Source organism: Arachis ipaensis, chromosome B10, assembly GCF_059453495.1.
Source record: "Arachis ipaensis isolate K30076 ecotype BB chromosome B10, ASM5945349v1, whole genome shotgun sequence".
NCBI lineage: Eukaryota > Viridiplantae > Streptophyta > Magnoliopsida > Fabales > Fabaceae > Arachis > Arachis ipaensis.
The window spans coordinates 150,088,466-150,111,243 of record NC_142435.1 but is presented as its reverse complement, the minus strand read 5'-3'; the positions used below and the strand labels follow the sequence as shown (position 1 = coordinate 150,111,243).

At 34.0% G+C, this 22,778-nt stretch overlaps 2 protein-coding genes across 2 annotated transcripts; both read left to right on the top strand.

The window, feature by feature from the left end:
• The first annotated feature begins 1,516 nt into the window (after window positions 1-1,516).
• Window positions 1,517-3,889, top strand: CYCJ18 (cyclin J18). Its single transcript, XM_021114181.2, has 9 exons — window positions 1,517-1,734; window positions 1,800-1,876; window positions 1,987-2,089; window positions 2,172-2,273; window positions 2,484-2,501; window positions 2,598-2,668; window positions 2,767-2,902; window positions 3,429-3,489; window positions 3,650-3,889. Exons 1-9 carry the CDS (start codon window positions 1,645-1,647, stop codon window positions 3,730-3,732), a joined length of 741 nt encoding a protein of 246 aa, XP_020969840.1. The 5' UTR covers window positions 1,517-1,644; the 3' UTR covers window positions 3,733-3,889.
• A 13,048-nt stretch (window positions 3,890-16,937) lies between these two features.
• LOC107622932 (65-kDa microtubule-associated protein 6) lies at window positions 16,938-22,339 on the top strand. The gene is made up of 12 exons (XM_016325012.3): window positions 16,938-17,681; window positions 18,231-18,428; window positions 18,525-18,791; window positions 19,123-19,338; window positions 19,463-19,618; window positions 19,694-19,853; window positions 19,993-20,144; window positions 20,761-20,848; window positions 20,932-21,005; window positions 21,134-21,208; window positions 21,448-21,819; window positions 21,940-22,339. The coding sequence occupies exons 1-11, from the start codon at window positions 17,607-17,609 to the stop codon at window positions 21,790-21,792; spliced, it is 1,806 nt and encodes a 601-aa protein (XP_016180498.1). The 5' UTR covers window positions 16,938-17,606; the 3' UTR covers window positions 21,793-21,819; window positions 21,940-22,339.
• The last annotated feature ends 439 nt before the right edge of the window (window positions 22,340-22,778 follow it).

The following is a 22,778-nucleotide window of genomic DNA, read 5'->3' as shown; positions in this document are numbered from 1 at the left end:
ATCGGCGCGCACGCGCCGTTGAGACGTCTTTTAATGTGCGCGGAGGCGTGCTGTACGCGTGCGCGCCCATGAAGATCCTGGCTTAGCCGCTTCTCAAGCCGGCTCGTGACTTGGCTCTTGGCTTTTGGCTTCACGTTGCTCAATCCGCGCGGGCGCGCCAGGTGCGCGCACGCGCCCATGCGGAAATTTCCAAAGCTTAATCCTCATGCTTCCTTCCTTTGTACCCGTCTTCCTTCTCTCTTTCGGTCCATTCCTACTCTATATCCTGAAACCACTTAACACACAAGTCACGGCATCGAATGGCATCAAGAGAAGATTAGAAATGTATCTATTTAGTGCAAAATAAGCATGTTTTCATTCATGAGGCAAAACTAGGGAAGGAATGCAAAATCTTGTATTTTCATATAGAAAGTGTGTGGAATCATTGATAAAACCCCTGAAATCAACACAAGATAAACCCTCAAATTGGAGTTTGTCACTTATCCCAAACCCAAAGGGGGAAAAAAACCCTAAAATTGTTGAGAAATTTGGGAAGTGTTCAGGAATCAATTGTTAACTAAAGAAGAGTGTAGAAGATGAGAAGGAGAGAGTTCAAATGTTCAATAGAGAAGAATTGGTTCACAAATTCTTGATGTGCATAGAATGAATACTCTCATTGATTACATGCTCTGCTGTCATATATATATATATACACATCCATGTGCAAGGGAATAACTAAGTTTGCTGACCTGGCTTAAAACAAAGTAATCTCTATAATTACCAAGCTAACTATAAACTATCCAACTAACATTCCCCTCAAAGTTGAGAGTTATGCATAGTGTCATAACTAGGGGTGTTCGCGATGCGGTTTGGTTCGGTTTTAAGGGAAAAAGTCATCCGATCCGAACGCTTAATTTATATGTGGTGCGGTTTGGATTGGATGAAATTTTTTTGAAAATCCGATCCAATCCGATCCGATTACAAGCGGTTTGGATCGGTTTGGATTTGCGGTTTTTTAAATAAAAAATTAAATACATATAACAAGTCTCAACATCAAATTTTAAATAATCAACAATGACATAACAAATCTTAACAATATCTTAAAAAACTAACGATAACATAACAATAGAAATAAAATTATAGGTTAGTTAAAATAAATAAATAAATAACATTTTCAACATAAAATATTTATTAAATAATAAAAATACATGAATAATGGAAAAATGTATAACAAATTGAACATATTATAAGTATAATTGTAAATATAATAATAAAATAATAATATTATAGCACATTGTGCGGTTTGGATTGGATTGGATCGGTTATGAAAAGTAGATCCGAAATCCGATCCAATCCAGCGGTTTGCAAAAAATAGAATCCAATCAAATCCGAATTAATGCGGTTTTAATCGATTTTCGGTTTGGATCGAATTGGATGAGCGGTTTAATTTGGATCGGTTTGGATTTGAACACCCTGGTCATGAACTGCAGTGTAACTATGATGCCATCTAACTAACTAACAGGAAGCAAGGAGTGGACTTCTACCAAATTTCTCAACAATTTTAGTATCCAGTGATCAGCCAGCAAGTAACTGGACCTTGGAGCACTTCAACAACTTAAATTGCGAAAGCCAGCATCACCTTCATCAACCAAACAAGTAAACCTAATGGAACACAGCAGTTCGAGTTTGGTTGACTCAACGCTGATCTCGTCTCAGCGTCTCTCACTCGTTGAGTTCCTCATTCAATCTGCTGAAGTAAGTAATCTCTAACTGTAACAAGTAACAATCACTCTCTCTAATTTGATTTTCTATGTATGTAGCACCTCCAAGTTGCTCCGGTTGTTAAGTACTCTGCATTATCCCTCTTCGCGGATCGCTTCCTTCCTTCTCTACCACGGTTACTCTCTCTCTCTCTCTCTCTCGTTTAATTTTTACGTGTGTTGTTAATAATGATTGTGAATTTATGATTCCAACACTTTTGCTACGTTACTGTACTGTTCCATGCAGTTTCAAAATAGATGCTCATAATTCAAATAACTGGCTATTGAATCCCCTCACTGAGAGTGCATTGCACCTATTTGCGGTTATTTCTCTCTGGATTTCAACCAAAGTCCGCTTTTTCCTTCAACTTTATTATTTCCCTTTCTTCATGAATTATGCATCCACTGGTCGACTCTAATTAACATCTTCAGATGCATGATTCGAGGAGGCCGCTCTCCGTTACATGCTTGAGGTCTTTGGCTAACAAATCCATCAGCGAACAACACTTCACCACTCGAAATTTCTTGGAAGCAGTGAGCCATTTTGCTTAATTTATGCCAACTTTTAACTCATTATTAATGCCTCTGATCCGATCATCTGATCTCTGCTTTTATATCTGTTTATAAATTTTTTATTTTTATTTTGAGACATTGTGGTTTTCCACACTAGTGTGATTGTGTCGGGGAACTTAATTATTTTGTCTTATGCTCGAACTATTTGTATTTGGTGTGCATTTTCCGCAGGAGGTGCTCTTTATGCAGGTATTAGTTGAGTTAGAGGACCCTGCAAGTATATCAATGAACTACTCTATTCCAATTCACGAGCTAGTATGATTGATTTGGTATTCCCTAATTAAGGTGTTGAATTTTGAGATTGGCACAACAAATATTGCGTTTTTGTTCCTTCAAGAGCTTTGGATTCAGATCAAGTGAGTCATGCATGCCTTCAACATGGCAGGAGGTTAATTACTTATATAACGTATTGTTATTACTCATTGATTCCGCACTTAAAAATGGTTGAACTCAGGGGAGTGGCAAAGGCTGGTGAGCTGATTAACTTTGAAGCTTGCATGGAGATCCTGGATCTGCTCTATGAAAAGGAAGAGACATCACTACTTTGTACTTATAGCTGTCCGCCTCACTCTCTTGCTGCATCAATCTTGGTATATTTCTTACTTGTTTTCTCAAATTTTTAGGCAAATGAGTTTTTTTTTTTTTTTTTTATATAGTTCGTAGGCGTTGAAAATAATACCGTAACATGGGTTTGGGCATGATTTAACGAATATGGGCCTTCCAAAGTTGCCAAATGCCCGTTAGGCACCAAATATATTACAATGTGTGCAACCAATTTAGGTTGGACTAGCTCCACAGACAAGTTGGAATGAAATTTGGAAAAGGATCAAAATTTAATTTTTCAATACAAAGAGACTAAAATAAAAATTTTAAGGGGGATTAAACAAAAATCTGTACATAATTTATGAAAAAAAGTTAAAATTCAGTGGACATTGCTCCCTTACATATAAAAAGCTCTGCTTCTGTTCACTTCACTAGTCCAGTTTACTTAAACAAGTATCAAAGTTTAAATTTCACATATTTGCTAACGATCTTTAAATGGAATTACAAATATATTAAAAAATGATCTAGTTTCATGTGAGAGTGTGCTTCTAATTAGTTGTATAACTTTTTCAGGTTGTGACATATGTAATGACAGTCCCTCAACACAAATGGGAGTTTCCAATTCTTCCATGGGGTGAGGAGATGCACTAAGTTGAAAATATAATGTAACATGCTTTTCCAGTTTTCCTGGCTGTGAGCCTGTGACTTGTATTTTATTCTATGAACTTATTAACTCAACCATGAAGTTATTAAGGATAAAGGAACTGAAGCTGATAAAAATATTTTGTTGTCAGCCAAGTTTGTGACCTCGTGTAAGGAAGAGGATATCATCAAAATGGCCACTCTGATCCTCAGACATGTACTGGAACCACCTTGAGTTCATTATGATAGATTAACGCCTCTGGAATTTGGATTGTCTTTTGAACTTGTTTTTCGCAACTCACAAGAGGATATTTACCAGTGCACTCTGATGAATGTGGTTTCTAAGCTTGCTTATATGTACATATTATCAGACACAAAAGATTCAACTCTGATTGGCCCCTGTTTATATGGGACCGATCCAACTTTTGGATTACGTTTCTTTGCAGTTTGCATACAATTATTTTTCCTATTTTTTTTCTTTATTTTTAAACTATTACAATTTATGGTTTAGGAATTTAAATTTAATATTTAATATTTTTGTAGATTTTATTAGTTGAGATTGATGCATGTTTGTAAAATATGAACTTCTTTTTATTAGGAGATTTTTTTTATGTTTATAAATTTTTTATGTAAATTGTTTTAAGTTAGAAATAGATAAATATAATTTTTTTTTTAAATTTTATGTCTAAAATTTAGACACCAAAATTTTAATGAATTTCACTCCAAGTTCATTAAAATAAATATATTTTTTCATTTATTCACTACAATTCTAACTTTTTACTTTTTACATTTCTCTCTTTTTACGGCAATCGCTTCACTCCTTTTAATGCACCTCACCGTTGTTATCACCGTCTGAAAAAGCAACATATTGTACCTATACTTTCTACAATTGGCGTCGTCGTTGCACCTTCTTCTTTCTATGCATCGCGCCTTTGCTTTCAACGCTACCGCTCCACCTTCTTCTCCCATGCGTCACACTGTCCCAGTAGTTCATGTATATCTCTTTTACTTCAAACGAAAAAGAGTTCAACTTCTAGACATGAAATTATACCAATTGTCAAACTTACTACACAAAAACAAATCCTATTTGAGAAAATTTATTATTTCATTGTTTCACTTTTGTTTTATTAGGCATATATATCTTGTTTTTCTCTTTCTATATTCGAGATAAATTTAACGTTACTATCGAAAAAAAAAAGTTATAAAATATAATTGAGGTATTATGTCCCCCTTTTTACTGGATCTCTCATTGATCTAATTATATTATTTTCATTTTCTTCTTTTCTAAAGGAGAGTAATCCATACATTCGAGTTTGAAACATGAACTCGTGAGCAATATTCAAGATTTAAAAAACATGTGAATTGCACTTTTAATTCCAAATTATTTTCCACCTATAATTCAAGAAATGTAACCTAAAAGAATTAAAAGAATAATAAGCATATATTAACAAAATTCGACAACATAAATTATCGTAGTATCGACTATCGATTATTGGCCATAAAAAAATTATATGTTCTCTGATCTTAAATTTGTTTTAAGAAATGTGGGCACCTATCTTTAAAAGATTCACAGCTGCTAACAGTGAAATCTTCACCATCAATTTTATTTCCAAAAAACTCATTGGATTGGAAATATTTGTAGGCCAAACTACTTGGCTCAGGGTACTAGGAAGCTATCTTCCAGACAAAGATGTTTTGTTCGGCTTTCATGCATTCTTCCGAACCCATGGACTACAAATCAAACCCACTAGTCTAAGTTACAAAGGGCAGTTTTTGTCTTTCACATGGATGCAAAGTATCTTTGAAATCCAAGAAGCTCCAGAAGAATATAAGGAGGTCCAGTAATTACTCCTTAGTACCTGTTGTGATAGTCATGACCAATTCAACCATCCTACACCTTTGTGGAAGAATCCAGAATTTTATGTATGCCTCCCTTTCAAAAAGAATGAGGACATCAATCCAACAAAGGCCACGCATTCAGGGATGAACCCTGAAGATCTTAAGTTGGCAAGAGCTGAATGTGCAGCCCTCCTTGTTCAAGGACTCATTGAACCAACCAATTCTAACTGGGCGTGTCAAGCATTCTATGATGAAAAAAGGGCCGAGCAAAATACAGGAAAGAAGAGGCTTGTTATTGACTATAAGCCACTTAATGTCTTCTTACAAGACGACAAGTTTCCTCTACCGAGAATCTCAGTTATTACACAGAGATTAAGTGAAGCAAAGATATTCAGCAAGTTTGATCTAAAAGCTGGTTTTTGGCAAATTGGGCTCTACCCTGAAGATAGATACAAAACAGCATTATGTATCCCTGAAGCCCAATATCAATGGACAGTAATGCCATTTGAACTCAAAGTAGCCCCATCCCTTTTTCAAAAGGCTATGACAAAAATCTTTGAGCCCATATTACACTCTGCACTTATTTACATTGATGATATATTATTGTTCTCAAAGAACAATGAGGCCCACAAGGCACTCCTGGCCCAATTTACTCAAATCATCAAAGATCAGGGAATCATGCTATCATAAAAAAAAAGAGCTCTATTGCTAAGAAAAAGATTGAATTCCTTGGCATGGTCTTCGAAGATGGATTCTTTCAGCCAGGAGATCATATTGCCAAAGAATTAATCAACTTTCCTGATGAGAACATGACGGTCAAACAAGTCCAACAATTCTTGGGAATCGTCAACTACATCAGAGACTTTATCCCAGATGTGACTAGACACACCAGCTAACTGTCAAAACTCTTGAAAAAGAAGCCCCACCATGGGGACCTGAGCAAACCACAGCTATCAAAACCCTGAAGAAGATAGCACAAGACCCCCCTCCTTTAAAGATTTCTGGCACAGAAAAAATAATATTACAGACAGATGCTAGTGATAAATTCTGGAGAGCTGTGCTAGTTGAAGAGATTGATGGGACAAGACACTACTGTGCGCATGCTAGTGGAAAGTTCAAAGAATCCGAAAAACATTACCATGCCACTTACAAAGAGATTATTGCTGTCAAAAGAGGAATAGAAAAATCAATTTTCACCTCAGTTCTTATCATTTCACTGTGGAGATGGATAACACCTCTTTTCCATCAATGCTGAAAATCAAGAAAAAAATCCTGCTAGACTCTCAATTGCTAAGATGGAAAGACTGATTTTCTCGCTATAAATTTGAAGTGAAACACATCAAAGGACATCAAAACACACTTGCTGATTTCCTATCCAAATCAACCAAAGAATCACTCCCCAAACCAATCCATTACATTTGCACCATGAGTACATACAATCCTTCATACACCATTCCATTCCCTGATTGTCCACTTCATAGGAGCCCATACAGAAGAAAGATTGGTCCTTTTTCCTTCAAAGCAAGACCTCAGACAGAGTTCCAAATAGACTGTCTAGCTAGACAAACTTTGTTTTACTGGCTACACCAGCTCCTTATCATAACCCAAATCCATCCAAAACCAAGGTACTTCAACATGGATACCCCTTTTTGTACTATACCAATAATCCAAGGGCCTATACTAGAGAAAATGATGTGGTATATATGGGCTCTGTCTTCCATGTATACATGTGCTATCATAGTGCCACTCTTCCCTGTATATCACATCCTGTGCAATCGCACTCAAGCCCAGTCTCATCTAGTCTGGCTATTCTCTATGTATGCCCCACTTGATGCATGGAGAGGAATGTTATATAATATGCTCGACCGGCACCAACTATGGGATAAATCCTCTAAGGCAAAACGAAAATTCTGTTGTTTTATCACCTTACAGAAAAATTATTTCACTGGGGGAGATTCACACACCATGAATAGGGTCGATATTGTTGGATACTCCACCATATGACCCACAGATGAAAAAACAGTCCTAAATGTCCTGGCTAAATACCTTTGTCAACTTTGGCAGCCTGGACTATATGGAGAGAGAGATGTAGTTGAAGGACTCCCGTTTCAGACGGATGTTCTGCCAATAACCCTCCAAGAGTTCCAGTCCAGATTCATAACTTTAGGAATAATCAATCAATTTGGACAATACTCTTTTTATGCTCCAAGAGACCAGCCCAGCACGTCTGCACATATTCCAAGCAGAAATTCTGAAGAAGATCTGAATTCTGAAGATCCAGGTGGAAGTGTATATGCCTTACCACCAAACCCAACTAGAGTTGATGCAGGAATACCCAATGATGCTGAAGGCCCAAACTCAGACCCATATGACCCATATTTGCAAGATGCCCAAGATCCAAATGAAGAGAACACTGAAGACCCGTTTACCTATCTACATGACCCGGATATGGATCTTAGAGCTGTCAATTTAGCTTCTGAAGACACATCATCCTTTTCAGATGGTGATGAGACCCTTTCAAAAGACTATTTCAAACCGTCTCTTTATTAGGATAATAACTCCATTATGTATAATTATTAAGTGTGCTAGAATAAAGTGACCTCTGTCACATGTTTAAGAAAAGTCAGAAAGAGATAAGGCTTATCCTTATCCTCCAGCTAGCATTGTATGATAGGTTTGTCTAGATTTCGTAAGATATCACTTCTATCTAGAGACCTCTATAAAAGGAGGTGCTCGCCTTAGTTGTAATCAGATTCCGATGAACATTGTAATATATCTATTTTTCTTATCTCACAAAATGTTCTAAATTTTCATTCTCTCTCTGAAAGTTTAGCTAGTGTTATTTTCTTCTTTCTCAATCTAATGTCATAAAAAGTATGCTCTGATCTTGCCTCTAAAAGAGGATCATGTTCATCAGAAAATGGCATGAATAGGATCCACGGAAAATTTTCATAGTGAAAAAGGAACTCAATGTTATAATGCTAAGTGTTACTCGTACTCTTTTATTTCATTTAATTTCTTGGTTACAAAGAGTGACTGAGATAAGTAAATAATGTATTGTTTCATTGTTATCATGAAGTACTCGAGATTACTATGTGGTAAATTTTCGATTTATATAAACGTGAGCATTACGACCACAATTCATTTGTTATTTTTCTTAATATATGTTTTCTATGGACATATATTTAGAAAACGAAAAAGTATACTACAAATTAACAGTAAACATTATTGATCACTAGCAACTAGCAAGCTTTAGGTGGGGCTACTATATATGAATTTGGTGATGATTTGAAATGAGGATGGCCTAATTAATTTATGGTTTCTGTGATTAGTGCACAAAAATATTAAGAATTATATAGTGCATAGGAGAGAGATTGAAGTAGAAGTGCAGTGGAAGGGGTCCATGCACTCACCGGTTGGGTGGCCTTCGTTTGTCTTTGTATTGCATTCTTATCTTTCGGCTTCAACCTCTGGTTGTTACCACCAATATCTTCATACCCAATTATTTATATATATATATACTCTAAAAACCTACACCATATGCAAGCATGCATGATTGCATATATATAATCTATAATTCGAAAGTGGAGAAAAATCTTTATGATAATTAATAATGAATATAACTCTCATGATTACGGTTATCTGATCTGTCATTATTATTGAATAATCAATTGATGTGAGACCTAATCTAACAAACCTGCAATAATATATATTAGCATCATTGGGGTCAAATACGGACCTCATTTGTGTTATCGGATGGATGTCACCCAGGCCATTGCCGTGTGACATATGGTAGCCCGAATGTTAGGTAATTAATTTGGATATTAATTAATAACAGTTAAAAAGAAAAAAAAAATATAGAAATTTAATTAAAAATTTTATAAAATTATAGAGACTAATAAAGTAATTATTTTTTTTTAAATATAAAAAAACATTTAAAAATAAAAAAAAATATCCAAAAATTAAAACAAAAAGAATAATTTAAGACTGAATAAAAATAAATATCTAAAATTATTAAAAAAAATACCGCTGTTCGCATACTCTCACTTTTCTCTCTTGAGAGTTGGAAGCCACAATGATCCAAATAAAAAGAAGAGACCTGGAAAGAGAGACATAGAGGGAGAGACAAGAAAGAAACAAGATGCGGAGGGAGAAAGAAAAATATGTGAAAGGGAATGAGAGGATACTCATCTTTTGAACGTAAAATTAATTTTTTTTAAAAAAATTGATTACGTATATAGAATTAGTTCTCTATACTTTCTTATATTCACTCACAATTAGGTAAGACAATATTTTATTAGCATATATGTCCATTAAAAACAAAATTACAGTAGTATTTGTCTATTACTTTTTCGTTAACACATAATTTTTTATAAATACAGTAACACATAAATACTGTTAGAAACAAGAGACCAAACTAAAGAAAGTGTTTTCTGTATTATTCTGTGTGTTGTGAAAGTACAATATACAAGGGGTATATATAGGTACCAGAAGAATCAAAATAATAAAGGCATAGAATCCTACAATTAATACACAGATATACTATATAAATATAAACGATACTAACTGATCTAAAATGATTCTAATGATTCTCTAACATCCCCCCTCAAACTCAAGTGGGAGCTAAGGATACCAACTTGAGTTTGGATAACAAAATCCGGAAACGAGTCGGGTGATGAGCTTTCGTGAAGATATCAGCAGTCTGATCCAGTGTTCCAACAGTAATGAGACGAACAACATCAATAAGGATACGTTGCCTAACAAAGTGACAATCAATCTCAATGTGTTTGGTACGTTCATGAAAGACATCATTATGAGCAATCTGAATAGCACTGCGGTTGTCACAAAAAACATCAGTAGGGGATGACTGAGGAGCACCCAAATCTTCGAGAAGCCAACGAATCGAGATAACCTCAGCAGTGGTGTCAGCGAGGGCATGGTACTCAGCTTCGGTGCTTGAGCGAGCAGTGAACGTTTGCTTCTTAGCACGCCAAGAAATGAGAGCATCGCCAAGAAACAAACAGTAACCAGTAGTAGAACGACGATCAGTGGGATCACCAGCCCAATCAGCATCGGAGTATGCTTGAAGGGTCAAAGAGGAATGAGCAGAAAAATAAAGGCCATGAAATAAAGTGCCTTTGATGTAGCGAAGAATGCGAAGAACTGCCGCATAGTGAGTAGTACGAGGAGCTGACAAGAACTGGCTAAGTACATGAACGGGATAGGCAATGTCTGGTCGGGTGACAGTTAAGTAGACAAGTCCTCCAACTAGCTGTCGATAGAGAGTAGGATTATCCAAGACAGTGCCATCCATAGGAGTAAATCGAACATTAGGCTCAAGAGGAGTAGACTCAATGCGACTATCGGTAATTCCGGCTCGAGCAAGGAGATCTGAAGCATATTTAGCTTGAGAGAGATAGATGCCATCATCGGTGGATATAACTTCTAGACCAAGAAAATAACTGAGAGAACCAAGATCTTTCATCTCAAAAGTATGCTGAAGGGACGCCTTGAGATCAGAGATACCATCAGCATCATCTCCAGTAATGATCATGTCATCAACATACAGAAGTAGAAGAACAACTCCACGTTCACTTTTACGAATAAAGAGAGCATTCTCATGAGGACTGTAAGTGAAACCAAGACCGCATATGGTAGTGCTGAACTTGTCAAACCATTCACGAGGAGCTTGCTTAAGCCCATAGAGTGCCTTGCGAAGTAGACAAACTTTGCCAGAAGGACAAGGATAACCCGGAGGGGGTTTCATATAGACTTTCTGTTTCAAATCTCCATTAAGAAATGCATTCTTCACATCCATCTGACTGAGAGACCATCTTTTGACCGCAGCAATGGCAAGAAGAGCTCGAACAGATGTGAGACGAGCAACAGGAGCAAAAGTCTCTTCATAGTCAATACCATACTCTTGCGTACAACCCTGAGCAACCAATCGTGCCTTATAACGATCAATAGAACCATCAGAGCGAGTCTTGATCTTGTATACCCATCTGCTTCCCACAATTTCCTGATTTGAAGGAGAATCAACCAAGTCCCAAGTGTGTGCTTTTTCAAGTGCCTGTATTTCTTCCTGCATTGCTTGTTGCCAATTTGGATTTGTGGAGGCTTCTCTGAATGACTTAGGTTCATGTTGATGAAGAATAGTAGAAAAGCAATGATAATCAAGAAGATGAGGAGGTGGATTTCTCACCCTGGAACAACGAGTGGAAGGAGGCGGCATGACGGTAGGAGTAGGAGCGTCGTCCGGTCCAAAATCATCGGGAGATGGAGAAGGCGGAAGAACAGGAGGCTGTGGAGGGTGATTCGAGATAGAACCTGTAGAATCATCACTAGGAAAAAGATCAACATTGGGGTTAGTGAAAAAAGGTGACTGAGTAGAAGAAATATACTCAAAGGAGGAGAACCGAAAAAACATGTGATGCCAAATAAAAAGAAGAGACCTGAAAAGAGAGATATAGAGGGAGAGACAAGAAAGAAACAAGATGCGGAGGGAGAAAGAAAAATATGTGAAAGGGAATGAGAGGATACTCATCTTTTGAACGTAAAACTAATTTTTTTAAAAAAATTGATTACGTATATAGAATTAGTTCTCTATACTTTCTTATATTCACTCACAATTAGGTAAGACAATATTTTATTAGCATATATGTTCATTAAAAACAAAATTACAGTAGTATTTGTCTATTACTTTTTCGTTAAGACATAATTTTTTATAAATACAGTAACACATAAATACATACAAAATATTCGAATATCTCCATATGTATATAATTTACTTTTTAATCAATAGAAGTACAACTAAAGAAATGTATGTAAAAATCCAATTATATAAATTAAAATATATAATTAGACTAGATGATTATCATTACATTAAATTAAATCAATTTTTTTTCTTTTCCTGAATTATTCGAAGCACATCTAATAACAACAAAGAAGTTTCTAAATATTTAAAAGTATGATTAATCTAGATTTACCCTATAATAATATCGATTATCTGAAAATATTGTACAAGTAAATATAAATATATACTAATATAGACAATTCGATCATGAAATCAAAATCGACTCAATTAGATTATATTAATTTGTATTCGACAAATAATTGAGTGTAATTGGATCAGACCTAATTAACATTGACTTTAGTTGGTTCGAGTATTGTTCTAGAATCATTGGATCCGACCTGATACAATTATTTTATTAAGTTTATATTAATTTTAAAAAATAAAATATAATAATACAATAATTTTATTCTCTTTTAGTTTAAATTATGATATTTATTTAAGTATAAATTTTATGATGTATTGCTCTTTATTATTATTTTTTTTACTTCAATTAATAATTTTATATCATATAATGTCATTTAATTTTAAAATAATTTAATTTAAGAGTAAAGTATTATTTTTATTTTTAACGTTTGAGGTAAATCATGAAGTAAAATGAAAGTAAATTTTAATTGAATGAATTACCTTACGAATTTAAGTTTTTTACTCATGCTTATAAAATGACTAGTAGATAAATTTTTGAAAAAGAAAAAAAAAGAACATGATACATATATAATAAAGTATAAATTATACTATTTTATCTTTAATGTACCAAACTTTTTAATATTTAATTTAATTAAACCTTATTTTTTTTACTTTGAAATAAATTTTAATTTTATCTTTTAATAATATTAATTTTTTTACGATAGATAATTATTCAATTAAATTTTTAATTATTTTACTCTTATTCAAAAATAAATTTGCTTAGAATAAAAGTAATATTATTAAGAGTAAAATAAAAAAAATAAATTTATTTAGAACATAAATAATGTAATTAAGAGTAATTTACTTTGATGTGATTAAATATTTATTTTTATTTTACTTGATTTTATAATTCTTATAAGAATAATGTATTATTTTTATTCTCAATATTTTTATTCTATTGAAATCCTCAACGTTTTAAAATGTGTCAATATTATTATACCGTCAACTCTGTTAATAGACCACTAACAACAAGACGATATTAAGAAAATTTTAAAATGTTAACTATTTAAATAGAATAATTTAAATGTTAAAAATAATTTTGAGACTTACTCTAAACATTGAGAAAAAATATAATAGTTTACTATTTATTTTAGTGTAAATATTATATGACGTTTATTAAATATGATTTTTAAGAGATTTTATTAACTTGCTCCAAAATAGTAGACTTCAATTAAGTATCGAGTAAATCTGATTTAACTAACGTCATATAATTCAATTAATGAAAGACATGAGTTTTATCTCATTTATGAAAGGCAAAATATGACAATGCTAATTCAATTAATTTAACAATTTAATAAAAATAAAACTGATTACGGAAGGTTTCGAAATCTTAAATCTTACTTTCAGCCAGCACTTAGCAGGTGTATCTCCTTGGTCTTAATCTACTTTTTCAAGCACGTATTTGTGCTTTGTATCAAGGAATTAATTTGATTTATGTTTGTGGAAGTATGCATGAATTAAAAGCCATTGAATTCTACTAAAGTTGTCATGAACCATCATTTAACTTATCATTCTACTTTGATAATCACATTTTTCAAATGTTAAATATTGTTACGGTGGGTAACCGGAGATTAGTGGGCTGGACGGCGTTGGTTGGCCCAAACGTATGGAGGAGGAAGATTTCAAGTGGATCTGCAACTTGGTGCCCTCCGTCCGACTTGTGCATACGAAAGAATGAGGGGTGGTACCTGCAAAGACACTCCAATACCTAAGTTAGCAAGGGTGTGAGCAGGTCTAGAGAGTATTGGGACTTAGAGATACCTGAGAAGTGTCAGTGTATTTATAGTGGTGAACCAATAACCACCGTTGGAGTAGTGCCACTTTTTTAGGGTGTTAACCGTCCCTTTATCTTATGGAAGTTAAGATACGGTTTGTGGAAGTGGTTAGAGAGATTCTGGGGCAGTTATTCATTCAAATGAGTACTTATCTGCCAGCTAACCCTCGTTCCCGACTTCTTTAGAGCAAGTCGTGGCGAGTACCGACTTCCTAAGACGAATATTGATATTGGGTGAGGCCCAACCCTTTGGATTAGGCCTTTCGCTTGGTTCTGGGCCTTTATTATTGGGTCAGGTATGAACAAATATAATATACCTTTTTAAACCCTTTTTTTTTAACCTTGAATCATTTGAAAATCTTTCACTGGGTATGGATGCATTTTCTGATGCTTGAGAAAGAGATATATATAGTCGATGAGAGAAAGTGAAAAAAATGATGAGTTTTTTGGAAATCTAAAATACACTTATAACTAGTGGTGTTATCGATCGAGTCGGATTTGGAAGCTAAAGTATAAGTTTATAATCGAACTAATTAAATAGTAATCGAATTTATTTGGATTAAATTAAATTTTTTGGAGAATAGATTCGAATCAATCTAAAATTATTGAACTGATTTAAATAATTAGACACTCAATTACATCTTATATTTTAATAGAGAAAAAAAAATCAGATATGAGAAATTTTAGCAATATAAAAAATTAGAAATCCGAAACCCAAAATTTAAGAATAGATATGAGCAAAATAGAAGAAACAACTATAAAAGAAAAGACACCGTAAATGCAGAGAAGCTGACAAAGTCGAAGAAGATGGTTGAGCTTTGCTAGGATTACGTTACGGAAAAAAGATAACTAAAAAAATTAGAATTTGCTTAAAAGTTACAAGTCGATTTTAGTTTTGTAGCCATAAATTCGATGTCCAAACTTATTACATGTAATCGGATTTTACCCGATTAGATTTGATTATTCATCAAATACAATGCCGAATGTAATTAGTTTGAGTTTGATCTAATAATGTAATCGAATTATCCGTATTCATTTACACCTCCATATACAACGATAACAGGCTAATTTTTTTTATATGAGATCAAGTTTGGTGTAATGTTAGGTTATGGAATTTGGGGGAGTTTTGTACCATTGTGACGGCGTTTAGGTGAAGGGAAGAAATCGGATGGTCCGATTTATTGCAGTTGAAAAGGGACACAAATCGGACTGAACGATTTGTGGTTTATGAAAGGTAGTGTATGGAAATTAGACCCATCGATTTCATGCTTTACATTTAACCAAAAAAATCGGATCCAGCAATTTTTTTGCTGGATGAGAAAAAATTTTCCAAGTCATGAAATTGGACCCAATAATTTTCAAACCATCACACTTGCGTTAAGTACCATGTACTCTCATATCCATGTGATACTCCGTCTTCTTTCCAATATGAAAAATAAAAATACGACGATAATAAAGTAGAAAATCTTTACATGTTTTGCATTTATACTCCTGAAAATAATATATTTCATTTTATCTCTTATTCTGTCGCTTTACAAACACTTCAACTTCAAAACAGCTACATGGATCACTTTGAAATAAAACCCAAATATTTCTCACGCGCCTCAATTAAACACGCGAAAACCTCGTTCAATGACTGAAGACTGCGAAACAAGCGCCATATTGAGAGTAAGAAACAAAAAATATCAAGATTCTATCCTGTCAGAAATTTTTGAAAGAGAGAGCAGATAAAGAGAAAGAGAAATGTAAAATAAGGCGAAGAGCGAGAGTATCCAACCCAACCCAACCCCAGTAGTAGTACCAAATCATTGGCGAATGTGCACATTATAATTAACGACGGAAAAATTATATTTTGTGTATTTTGTTTTGTATATATGATGAGCACATATGTTTTATTTATTAGAAGGTTATATTAGATGAAGTGTCAATTATGAATCTTAGGTAATATTAAATGAGTTATGTTACGTCTACGCAAAAATCAGCCAATATAAAATATATCGGTGAAAATATTTGGTAACTAAAGAAAATTAGTTAAAAATAGCTATAACTTGTCTTATTTAATATTTATTAATTGTTATGATAATTAATGAATGCTAAATAAGGCAAGTTCTGACTGTTTTTTTTGTCTCCCTATCATTACCCAAAATATATATTGAAATATAAATACACATTAAAAATAAAATAAATTATATATGTATTTATACATAAATATATGAGTGGCTAATTTTAATGATTAATTTTAGTGTATAAATAATATTTTTGTAAAACTAATTAATAAAACTACATTTGTTTACAGAGATAAAAATAAAGATACATAAAATTATATTTGATAAAAAAGATATGAACAGACAATGTATCTAATAATACTGAATAGTATATTTTTTATTCAATAAAAATATTAATAAGAGACACCACTTATTTTTTATTTATTATTTTTATTAATTTTTTATAATTATATTTTTTTATTATTATATTTTTCGTCTTAAATTTTTTGAATAAAAAAAAATTTAAATTTTTATAATTTGTTCTAATTTCTCATCAAACAAAATATAAAAATACAAAAATTTATATCTTTATCTTCTAAATTTTGTTTTTAGTATCTTGTCTAATCCTATTTTTAGAAACACAACTTAAGAGTTTTAATATTAATATATTAACGGCGTAAAAAACTTTTAAATAATGAATTTTAAAACGAATTATTCTTACTGATACAATAATATAATTAATTATTTATATAAAATTCTTTTATATTGATAATAAAATTCAATTAATAAATATATTAACATTTAACATAACAGCACTAATACGATAGCATCATTTCATTTCCTCTGATTTCATAGTTCAAGTGTTCAACGCCACAATACAGAAATACATACAGATCCATGTTTATGTTATTTCCATTCCAATACGTTCCGGTCCTTCCCCCTCTCTCTATCTCTCTATACCTGCTACTTCCAAGTTCCACTACTGTTTGCTGGTACATTACATTCTGGCGCATTTTAGCCTCTAACAACCGAGCCCTAATAAAAAGCATTATCCTTTTCTTTCTTTGCCTCTTTGCTTTTGCATAATCCTTTGGTGATTTGGTCTCTTCTCCTTTGTTTTTGTTTTGTTTTTTTCTTACTGGGCCAAGGTTTCAACAATAATAATCATGGGAAACCTCCCCCGCCCCCAGAGAAGTGAGAACTCTCCCCAAACAACCCCATTTTGAGAGATCCTCTTAGTCTTACTTTGCTTCCTTTTCAGAAGAGAGAGAGAGAGAGAGAGAGAGAGAGAGAGCAGGCAAAAAAGGTTAGAACTTTAGATCTGGGGAGAGGTCAGGTTGTTTGAGGCACTGGAGAGACCGCATGGCATGGCATGTCTCTTGTTTTGTCTCTGAATCTTGCTTTCTTTGAAGTTGAAGCTGCAAACAAAAACCTTTCTTCAACTTGATCTTCTTCTTCTTCTTGTTATTACAATGCTGGCTATTGGGAGTCCTAGCACCAGTATAAGTGCAAGCACTACTTGCGCTGCTTTGCTAAGAGAACTTGAGGTAACCACTTTTCTTTTCTCTTTATTCTTTTTCACTTCACTCTTCTTACAATTATTCGCTTATGATGACAAGTGCCACCTCTTTTTTTCCCCTTTCTCCTTGTTCTTCTACTTGGGTATTCTCTTGCCAATCATGTATTGTGTCTCTCCTGAGCTCAACTTTTTCTCTGAAAAATAGAATAACTCATAGGTTATTTTATTACCTCAGTTGAAAAAGTCCCTTTCTTTTGTAACTTTGTTTTCTTTTCTCCCTAAAATATTCCGTCTTTTTAAGGCTAAAGTTTGAAGTGATTAATTTTTGGAAAGGGTTACCACAAATTCTTAAAGATTTCAGTAGTTGAGTTTGAATGAGTCTCTGGATGGTTTGGTTGGGAAATTGGTAAAGCCCTTGGTAAGCTTCTTTGTTAATTTGTTGAATTATTGGTTTGCCTTTTATGTTTAGCTGAGAAGAAGATGAGAGTAAAATGAAAGTGGGAAAAAAAAAATTGGCACATAGTTTTTTCTTTTCCTTTTCTTGTCGGGTTGATAGACAGCGGAATTATGTGTGCAGCAACTATGGAAGGATATCGGGGAAAGCGAGTTGGAGAAAGATCGAATGTTAATGGAGCTGGAGAGGGAATGCTTGGATATATACAGGAGAAAGGTTGATGAGGCTGCAAACACTAAAGCACGCTTCCACCAAACTGTGGCCGCCAAGGAAGCCGAGCTTGCAACGCTAATGGCTGCGCTTGGTGATATTCATTCTCCGGTAAGAAAATCATTTTGTATGTGCTCTCTGCGAGGTGTCATATTTTCTTTTCCGAGTATACTGCATGTGCTTATATTTTGTCTTTGTTTCTTGTAGATTAAGGCAGATAAGAGGTCTGCATCCTTGAAGGAGAAGCTTGCATCTGTCACACCCTTGGTTGAAGATTTGAAGAAGAAGAAAGATGAAAGATTGAAGCAATTTGCAGATATAAGAGCTCAAATAGATAAAATTAGTGGAGAGATTTCTGGAAATCACCCTCTCAATAGTGGTCTAAGCAGCATAACAGTTACAGAGGAACAAGATTTGTCACTTAGAAGACTAAATGAATATCAAACACAGCTCCGTGGTCTTCAAAAGGAAAAGGCATGTATTATGAGATCACTTTTGACTTCTGAACAGCTAATGCATATGAATTTTCTTTTCTCACATATGAACACTCTTTACATTTCTTTACACACTATTCATATTGTTTTTATGTTAACAGAAACCATCATTGTATGTATGGCTATAGTAAAATGTTTTTCTTTAGCCCTTATTTCTTACTTTCTAATGTGTCTTGTATACTTACACTGTTACACACACACAAAGTTGGCTTGAAAGTGTTTTCATGATATTAAAGGTCTTTCCTTGTATCAGTTAGTTCGGTTCTTGATTTTCGACTCATTTGTGCATTTTTTATGCTTGATTCTTGCAGTCCGACCGGCTTCAAAAGGTCTTGCAATGTGTGAATGAGGTGCATTCTCTCTGTGGTGTGCTTGGATTGGATTTTGGTCAGACAGTAGATAATGTGCATCCAAGTTTGCACGGGACTCAGGTGGAACAAGCCACTAATATCAGCAATAGTACATTGGAAGGCCTGGAGCAGACCATTCTCAAGTTGAAAACAGAAAGGAAAGCTCGAGTCCTGAAGGTGATTCAAATTCACCATCCTTAGTTGTTTTTTCTTTCGATTCGTGCTCTTTCCTCTACTGTAGCTTGACATTTAAAGTATACTTTCTTCCTTTCTTTCTCTCTTTCCTTTTTTTTAAATGCAGTTGAAGGATGTTGTTGCTCAACTATTTGAACTTTGGAATTTGATGGACTCATCAAAAGAAGAGAGAAATAGTTTTATAAGGGTTACCTCTATTTTTGGGTCTGCAGAATCACAGATCACCGAACGCGGTGTTCTTTCAACAGAGATGATAGAGAAGGTAAATACTTTGTGATTTTTACCCCCACCCCCATTTTATTTATGTTTTGAACCAAATTAAAATGTCATTTTGCAGGCTTCAGCAGAAGTGGAAAGGCTCACCAAACTAAAAGCAAGCAGAATGAAAGAACTTGTTTTTAAGAAGAGGTCAGAGTTAGAGGAAATTTGCAGACTGACTCATATTGAACCCGACATTAGTACTGCTGCTGAAAAAGCCAGTGCATTAATAGATTCGGGTATGTTCCCTGTTCCCTGTTGCTTTTATAGATTAATTTTCTGTTATGTATCATAACTCAGCGACTTAGGCAAATCTGGTTTTGTTTGGAATTTCCTAGGAAAGAGCTCACATTACTGAATTTTGCTGATCCCATGCAGGTCTAGTTGATCCATCTGAACTATTAGCTAACATTGAAGCACAGATACTAAAGGTAAAAGAGGAAGCTTTGAGCAGAAGGGAAATAACAGATAGGATTGATAAGTGGCTTTCTGCCTGTGAAGAGGAGAATTGGCTTGATGAATATAATCAAGTAAGCCTGAACTTCTGTTCTACAAGATTCATAAACACCCTGATAGGATACAGACCAGCCAGGGTTTTGCCTTTTCATTTTCCTGCTTAAATACTTTGTTGTTATTTGTTTGTCCGAACTTGTGTTTCATTGTATATGGTGGCATTCTATATTGATATCTTATTGGGTATTGGCCCTCATTTTTCATTTAAATTCAAGGGAGATTCTTGCATGGAGTCAATGCAACTTGTGCAAATCCAGTAATCCACAGTAAAACTTACTATATTTTTAAGTGAATTAAAGTGATATTGGAGTGAAAAAGAGAAAAAGGTTGGAGTGGGACAAAAATTTCAGAATCATAAAAATTTTCATACTGTTCATACTTTCTCCTTTTCTTATCCAGCTTTTGGCCCTTTCTTATTTGTTATAATCTTGTTCAAACTCATACTTAATTGATCTGATGTGGCAACTACAATGCAGTATTTTTATTCGGGCAGTACTGCCAATTAGGATACTATATTACTACTAACTAAAGGCATGAATTAGTTATCCTTTTTGACTATGGACTTCAAGTCTTTTGGTTTGAATAAATATTGTGTTTTCTCTCAACTCTAAAAGTAATCTCAATGAATTTCAGGATGACAATCGGTACAATGCTGGGAGAGGTGCCCACATTAGCCTTAAACGTGCAGAGCGAGCCAGAGTTACTGTAAGCAAAATTCCAGGTATTGCCTTAATTAATGAAATCCCGTGTATGTTTATCAAGAGTTCCATTTGAACCTGTGTAATAGTTTTGTTCTCTTTGCAGCAATGGTTGACAATCTTATAAATAAAACATTAATCTGGGAAGATGAAAACAAGACTCATTTTCTATATGATGGGGTGAGCTTTGAAGTGGTCTTAAATGTTTCTAGTTTTTCTGTTTTTGTTATTGTTATTGTTTTTTGTTTTTTTAAATTACCACCATGTTCTTTGATGGAAGGTAAATCTAATTGTGATACTATTTGTAGGTACGCTTGGTGTCAATTTTGGATGATTATAAGCTTACCAGACAACTGAAAGAAGAAGAAAAGAGACGATGCAGGGTAGGTTTACCTGTTTATCTGTATTTCCTCTATGCATTGTCTTTTGGGGTATAAAAAATGGTATAATTATACTTTTCCTCCACAAATTGATCTGTGAATAACTTATGTTTTGACCAGTTAATCTGCTTACGTATTTCACAAGATACCAATTAAAAAAAAAGTTTTTTTTTTTTTTTTTTTTTTAATTTCTGTTTCACAATTTGTAAAACATTTATTATGTATTTTATTGAATCTTGCAGGACCAAAAGAAGCTGCAAGATCTACTCCTTAATCAAAAGGAAGCCATGTATGGGTCTAAACCTAGTCCACGCAAAAGTAACAGCTTTAGGAAGACAAATGGGTATCGAGCAAACGGCAATGGTTCTTCTATGCCTCCTACACCTCGCCGTAACTCTGTTAGTGGTGGTGGATCATCCGATCTACTTACACCTCGTTCCTACTCTGGCCGCCAGAATGGATATTTTAAGGAAATGAGAAGATTGTCCACTGCACCTTTGAACTTCGTAGCTATATCGAAGGAAGATTCGATGTCATCATATACTTCGCATTGTGGTTCAGAGCCTGAGTCTCCTCCCCAGCTCTAACTAAAAAGAAGAAAGAAACAAAAAATGGTAGGTTGTGGTTACCAATTTGTATAATATAAATCATTGTAAGCTAGAGCTATGGTTTTGCCAACAATATACAGTATTGGAAATATATTTAAATATGCTGACACTTTTTCACTTGTGCAGGAGTAGGCTTAATATTTTCTTGGGTATCTGTAACAACATTATCGAGAGCAAGAACCAGGCTCAGAACCTTGTGAATATGAGATCAGATGGATTGTACACTAGTAATTTGTTTGTAATAAAAAGCTGAGATTGATATATATATGTACATGGACAATGTTAACTGACATTTGAGGACTAGAACTAGGGTGTTTATGCTATGGAAGAACGAAAGTTTTCTCCGAAGTGTGTTGATACTTGGTAGGGATACTTGAGGAATGGGATTCCTTTAATTGTAGAGAGAGGGTTATGGTAATAATATATAGTGTTTGACTTTGACCGTTAGACCATAAATGCTAGATGAACAAGTCATTGTAACCAAGTTTAACCAAGTGTCTATAAGTGTGTTTTTTTATTTGCGTTATTCGCTCCAATTTAGTTGGATGTTAAAAATATTTATAGGCGCAGCATTACCTTCTATATGTTGTGACTTATGAGTTTCGTTTTATTGTATTCCATGTGTCTAAAGCATATGGATATCATTTCATATCTAAAGGCGGGAACAGAGATCATTTGATTCATTATTTTTTGTTTTAGGAAAACTATGCTTTGTAATGTGCATTGCACTCAGCATCAAAGTTTTTTTCAATCTCAGACTTTCAGTCGAGCGTTTATTTCAGTAATACAATAATTGGCTCAGTATGTATGGGGTTGATTTTTTTAGATATGGACGTAATGTGTGTGCTATGCATGGTCATGGATAAGATAGGTGTTTTCTTCTGATATGGAGATTAATTTTCGAATTTGTCACTAACAAATCGGACTTTCAGTTTTTTTGAGTTATAAAAATTTCAATGCAAATA

Bases quoted from the DNA above. Each gene is read 5' to 3' on its own strand.
- CYCJ18 (XM_021114181.2), top strand. From the start codon at position 1,645: ATGGAACACAGCAGTTCGAGTTTGGTTGACTCAACGCTGATCTCGTCT. The intron at 1,877-1,986 runs GTTACTCTCTCT...TGTTCCATGCAG, and splicing joins TTCCTTCCTTCTCTACCACG to TTTCAAAATAGATGCTCATA. The intron at 2,090-2,171 runs GTCCGCTTTTTC...TAACATCTTCAG, and splicing joins CTCTCTGGATTTCAACCAAA to ATGCATGATTCGAGGAGGCC.
- LOC107622932 (XM_016325012.3), top strand. From the start codon at position 17,607: ATGCTGGCTATTGGGAGTCCTAGCACCAGTATAAGTGCAAGCACTACT. The intron at 18,429-18,524 runs GTAAGAAAATCA...TGTTTCTTGTAG, and splicing joins TTGGTGATATTCATTCTCCG to ATTAAGGCAGATAAGAGGTC. The intron at 19,619-19,693 runs GTAAATACTTTG...GTCATTTTGCAG, and splicing joins CAACAGAGATGATAGAGAAG to GCTTCAGCAGAAGTGGAAAG.